The sequence below is a fragment of the Quercus lobata genome, chromosome 11 (assembly GCF_001633185.2).
Source record: "Quercus lobata isolate SW786 chromosome 11, ValleyOak3.0 Primary Assembly, whole genome shotgun sequence".
Lineage (NCBI taxonomy): Eukaryota > Viridiplantae > Streptophyta > Magnoliopsida > Fagales > Fagaceae > Quercus > Quercus lobata.
Window position 1 is genome coordinate 46,477,073 of NC_044914.1, and position 6,195 is coordinate 46,483,267.

Below are 6,195 nucleotides of genomic sequence, written 5' to 3' on the forward strand. Positions count from 1 at the left end.
TGTAACGCCAGTTGCAAAATTTGAAATTCCAATCACAACATTTGAGTGTCTCACAAGTCACAAAACACTAGTCCCTACATCTTTTATCCCCATGATTTTAGCACTGCATCCAATATTGACCACAACAATGTCTTGAGGCCTACACGGAAAGCCCACGAAATTGTGGTCAACAAACTCACCACCACTAGACTTAGCCTCAAGCCCCACCCCACCCAACCAAAAAAAAATTAAAAGATCTCTGAAAAACCCAAAAAAACCTCATCGAATATCTTGATCCTTCACAATTTTAAAGTGCTTGAAAAGGCAAACTATCTATTTGTGTTAGATATCAATGAAAAATTAAAATTATTTCATTATTCAATTTATTTTTGTTATTATTTACAAGTTACTGTACTTTTTGATACTATCCCACTTATTTTAACTAATTTTTACCTTAATTTAAGGTACTTTTACTAATAAATTTTCAGTTTCAACTTTGAATACAACTTATTTTGCTGAAAACTGAAAATACTATAACAAAATAATTTTTAAATGGGTAAAAAAATTACTGTTCACTTTTTTTTGGCCAATTCATAGGCTTAGGTCTCATGAACATAAACAGTACATTACTATTCATATGCTTGATACCCCGTTAAGGTCTCATGAACACAAACAGTGCATTAAAAAAAAAAAATCAAAAAATACGAACGTGAACACAAAAACTGGAATCGGAACTCCACCTAAATAAGGTGTATCTAAACAGAACTTAAAAAAACCAGTCAACCACAACCCCCACTATACATAGCCTCCTCCACAACCTTCGAGTCTTCGACAAATGATTACAATATTATAATCTTGTTCACATCCAATTACTAATGTAGTCAATTCAGGTCAGAGTGAGATGCAAAATTGGTGACTAAAACAAAAAATTACTATAAAAACAAACCAGCCAGACCCCACAAAACCATGATTTTCAGAATCTCGTGTTCTGACCCCTTCTTCCCACAAGAGACAGACCCCATTCCCCAATTTTCTTTTTTGGCTCAAGAAAAAGACCCTACACCGTATCACAAAGAGAATAAAGAACCAGTAACATGCAATTCTGGCCCAAAAGTCATCGTCACAGCAAATGTAAAACAGAAGTGAAAAAACAGTAAGTCTAAGTAAAAGAGACATTAAATTTAGAGAGGGAATAAAGATCCCGAATTTACAAAAGGGTGGATTCGGTGCCCATTCTCTCATAATAACCACTAAAACACAAAGGATCAATCTACTGTTTTGTTATACATCCTTTGCTCTTCATGAAAATTTAAACAACAAAAACTAAAAATTAAAAATTAAAAATTAAAAATTAAAAAAAAAAAAAAAAAAGTTGAATTCAAATCAAGCATAGCAATAGGACCACTCATCCTCACCAGCAGTAGTAGCTGAATCAGCAGCTGCATTGTACTCATCATCTTCATTGCAATAGTAAAACCCATTGTTGTTCATAGTAGCAGCAGTCAAGCTGCAAGAAGAAGAGGCTGCTGTATTCGCCACCAAGTAAGGCATGTTGCGAAATGACTTGGCAAGGCTATTAGCCAAAGCACTCATTCCAATTCCATTTCCACTGTCATTGCAACATTCCTCAGCGCGGTGCTTCAGTGTCTCGAACATGAGTTCGGGCTCGTGCTGCATCACCCGGAGAACATCCCCGCACGACGGCCCCGGGACGGCCCGGGTCACCGCGAAGCTGTGCGGCCCGTCGCTCTGCGACACCCGAACCACGCTCGGGCCGCCGAACAAGTTGTGGAGTCCTCCGAGTGCCTCCTCATAAGCCCCACCCAAGAACATTCCTAAATAGTACTTTCCGGTACCGGTACCGCCATCGCCTTCGAGCTCATGTAGCGGCAAGCTCGACTCGCAGCCGATGAACTTATCAATCTTGCCATCACTGTCACATGTCAGATCAGATAGAATTCCCTTAACACTTGGTTTCTGCTCCAAACGGTGGATTGGAACTATTGGGAAAAGCTGGCCAATGCCCCAGAAATCTGGGATCGAGGTGAACACTGAGAGATTCACATGGTATGTACGGACTGGATCAGGGGCTCCGATTGATTTTGATATGACATCGCAGAGTCCATCAACGGCTGCCAGCTGTTCGATCCCCAAGGACCCTTCTTTGAACTGATCAACGTAGCGTTGCTTCAACTGATCGGCGTAGATCAAACAGGTCTCCGAGTCGCCTCTGATTGCCGCCGAATACAAGTTCATGTAATCGGCGTGAGCTTCGTCGGGGAGCGAGTCGACGAAGTACTGAAACCCTAGCGAGGACATGGTTGGAGATTCGTACACGCTTGCTGAAACGGCTTCGAATATGAGCACCGAGTGGTGAGAGACAATGGCTCGGCCGCTCTCGCTGCAAATGATAGGGTGCTTGATGGACCTCCGGTCACAGACGAAGCGAACTGCTTGGACCACCGCCGCGGCGTACTCTCCGAGAGTGTAACCGACGGAGATATCCGACTCGGTTGATTTGGATCCGTCGTAATCGATTCCGAGACCGCCTCCAATGTCGATGACTCGCATTTGAGCACCGAGTCGGACTAGTTCACAGTAGATCTGAGCGGCTTCGCCGACTCCGTCGGCGAGCAACGCCGTTGACGGAATCTGAGAGCCGATATGGAAATGCAGCAATTGGAGACAGTCAATCATACCAGCTTGTTCAAGCTTCTTCACCACGCGAAGAATCTGAGTCGTTGTTAACCCGAATTTTCCTTTCTCACCCGAGGTTGACCCGAAATGGCCGGAATGCTTGGTCCTCAGCTTTGCTCTCACACCAATTATAGGTTTCACAGAGAGCCTCTTGCTCAAATCAATCACCAAATCGAGCTCTTCTTCTTGCTCAAGCACAATCACAGTGTTCAAAGCGAGCTTCTTCGCCACCAAAGCAAGCGAAATGTACTCCGCGTCCTTGAATCCATTGCAAACCAGAAGAGCCTCAGGGTTACCTTTGCACAAACAGCTCATCGCCAAGAGGAGCTCCGGTTTCGACCCGGCCTCCAACCCGAACCGAAATGGCGACCCGAATTTCACAATATCCTCCACAACGAACCGGTCCTGGTTACATTTCACCGGGTACACGCCTTGGTAATGAGCCTCATAGCCCTGAGACTGGACCGCGTATTCGAAAGCCGCCTGAAGCGACTCGAGCCGGTTCTTCAACACGTCGGGCAACCGAACAATCAAAGGAAGCTGCAACCCGAGCCCGCCCGAGGATTTCGGATCCGAGACCTTCTTCACGATCTTCAGCAAATCGATCTCCTGGTGCGGCAGTGTGGAAGCACCGTGGGGACGAACAGAGATGTTGCCGGATCCATTCACCGCGAAATACGGAGCGCCCCAACCGTCAACCTTGTAGAGCTCGGAAGAACAAGTGGGCGACCAATGACACGCCTCCACGTGGCTCGTCGGCGGCGGGATCAGCAATCCGGTTAAAGAACCCGGCCCGGCGGCGGCGGTAGCGTAGGCAGGAGGAAAATTAGCTGCAGCAGGGTCTACGCAACACGCCATGGCCGGCATCTAGATTTCTTCTTCTCTGTTTGGAATTTTGAATTCTTTTTTAAAAAAGAAAAAAGAAAAAAAAAAGAATTTCCTTTTTTTTTAGTCTGTGTTTGGTTAGGGTAACAAAAAATGGGTTTTTTGTGAATGGTTTGTGAGAGTGGGGGCTTTAAAACCCGCCGAGGCCGAGGCCCCGGCTACCCCCCCAAAAGGAAGCAGTAAAAGATCTATTGAGACCGGAGAGACCCCTACGCGTAACCCTACAAGGCTTGGAAATCCCCACGCCTATACCTCAGAAGGATATTGATCGAACGGCCGGAATTGGTTTGGTCCGTGATGATCGAGGCGGGGAACAAGATCAAACGGTTTGTACTGACCCAACCATGCAGATCTGAGGGGTGGAGGAAAAGGTTTTCTAGGGTTAGAGGGAAAGAGTGTGAGAGAATTAGACGGAAAATGTTTTCTGAGGAAAATAATAACAAGAAAAGAGTGAAAGAATTTGTGTTTGTTGCAAAGGAGACGTAAACGGAGGATGGGAAGGCGAGAATTGCATGAAAGGAGGAGTCGTTATTTATAGCCTGGTGGAGATGGGCTTTTGTGGGCCCTGGTATTTTGGGCCTGAATAAATATCTTATTTCTTTTTCAATTTCTCGTTTTCTTAGAAAAAAAGTTTTTTTTGGGGAGTCTGGAGATTCCGATCGGTAAAGACTAATCAGCGTCGAGTTGCCGCGTGTGCTTATGGGGGTTTTTCTTTTTCTTTTTTTTTTTGGTGGGACCGTTTATCTCGCTTTGTTTTTGTTTCTCTCTCTCGAGGCTTCTCTTCTGATTCTTCTCACTCAGATTCGTTTTCGCGAGAAATTTGGGAGGCGCGAGATTTTGATTTTTAGGAAACCAACACGAAGTTTCCTGTGCGATGGTGATTTGCTTTGACGGCCGTGATTTTGCCACGATGAAATTCATTACTTGCAGCTTTTATACCTGATTTCTTTCTTTCCTTGTTTTTTAATTTTGGTATGTTTTTTCAGGACAGGTGTGCAATTAGGAGGTCACGTGGAAGTGGCGTGGTATGTATGGCTCAACTGGGCAGGGGGGACCTGAATGAGTGGATTAGCTTGGCTGGAGTTCACACACACAGTTCGCAAATGTCAAAAATGCACTTCCTTTCTCTTTTTCTTTTTTGTTTAAACCTTTTCCAACCTTTTATTTTATCCCTTTTTTTAACAATAAATGGGTAGCTCCCCGCAAAGAATTACTTTCAAGAAGCAAAAATAGTGGAAACAATAAAATAACCAATTTCATTTTTGTTTTGTTTTTAAGGGTAAATAAGGGGTGTTCTAGCCGTTAGTCAAATTATTTCATTCCTTACCCACTAAACGCCCTAAAAACCCAATGAAACAATATTGTAGTGGATTGAACATTGATTGGACTTTTTCTTTTTTACTTCAAATTTCAACCAAGAAAGTTTTTTAATCAATAAAAAATGTTACGTCCACAATATTTTCACAACAAATTAAAAGTTGTTAGTTATTGGTTATAACTTGAATCTACCACTAAAATTATTTTTTTGTCCCACCAATATTGACCTATAACAATTTACCACTTAAAATTTGTTGTAAAAATGTTATGAAAATGTTATAAACATAACATTTCTCTTAATTACTTAGTTTTTGACGTAACTAAGATTCAAATATTTTAAATTTTTTATTATTCGGCTAAGAAACTTTATTAGTTAAAATCAAAAAGAGACTTTATTGGTTTAGACTTACATTAAAAGGGTTTTTATCTCAATAAAGTCTTTCTATCAATATAGTAAGACAGTACAAATTGATAGGAACTTACCAGACTCAATTTATTGCATCCATATACAGGGCCGGCTCAAGGCCTAGGCCTAAGGCCCCATCAAAAAACAAAAATTTCCTTGAAAAAAATGCCCCATTTTTCATAGTTAAAGGCCCAAATTTTTATAAAATTATATATATTTTCTAAAGGTTGTACTTTTTTTTATTAGTGATGTACAAATTTTACTATTGGCTTACAAATTGTCATGTTATTAATCACAAAAAAACGTGATATAAACATTCATTAGTTAAATTGATGAAGTTCACCAATAAGAGACAATATCACATTATATTTTGAACATTTTATAGTATTTTTAATTAGCACATTTTTCTTTTTCTTTTTTATTAAGACTCTCAAAGTACGAGACCAATAGAGCTTTAACTCAATTGAAATCCTAAAATATTTCAAAAAGATGTTGCAAATGTGTTAAATCATCAATTATAGATTAATCTCCTCTAATAGTTTAAGACTTTGATTTTTGTAAACTAATATCCTACAAAACTGTACACCAAATAATATCTATATATCTCTATCTTAAAATCAAAATATAAAATTAAAAATTAGATTACAACTTTATTTAACTAGCATCATCTTATATCCAAAATAAAGTATCTTTTTCAATCACAATATATTTTTATTTCTTTTTATTAATATTTATAATTCAACTATGATATTCAATTCTCTATATGAAATTAACATTAGTCTAGTTGGTATTATTTATGTATTTAATGCATCAAATTAACCTTAATTTGATTAGTATTAAATAATTTTGTTTAATTAATATATACATATTAAAGGCCCTGCATAAATTTTTCGCCTTAGGCCCCAAATTAT

General features: G+C 40.0%; 1 protein-coding gene across 1 annotated transcript; it reads right to left on the bottom strand.

Moving 5' to 3' along the window:
- Positions 1 to 1,137: 1,137 nt before the first annotated feature.
- Positions 1,138 to 4,078, bottom strand: LOC115968169 (arginine decarboxylase-like). The gene has a single exon (XM_031087474.1). The coding sequence runs from the start codon at positions 3,541 to 3,543 to the stop codon at positions 1,363 to 1,365; it is 2,181 nt and encodes a 726-aa protein (XP_030943334.1). The 5' UTR covers positions 3,544 to 4,078; the 3' UTR covers positions 1,138 to 1,362.
- Positions 4,079 to 6,195: the final 2,117 nt, after the last annotated feature.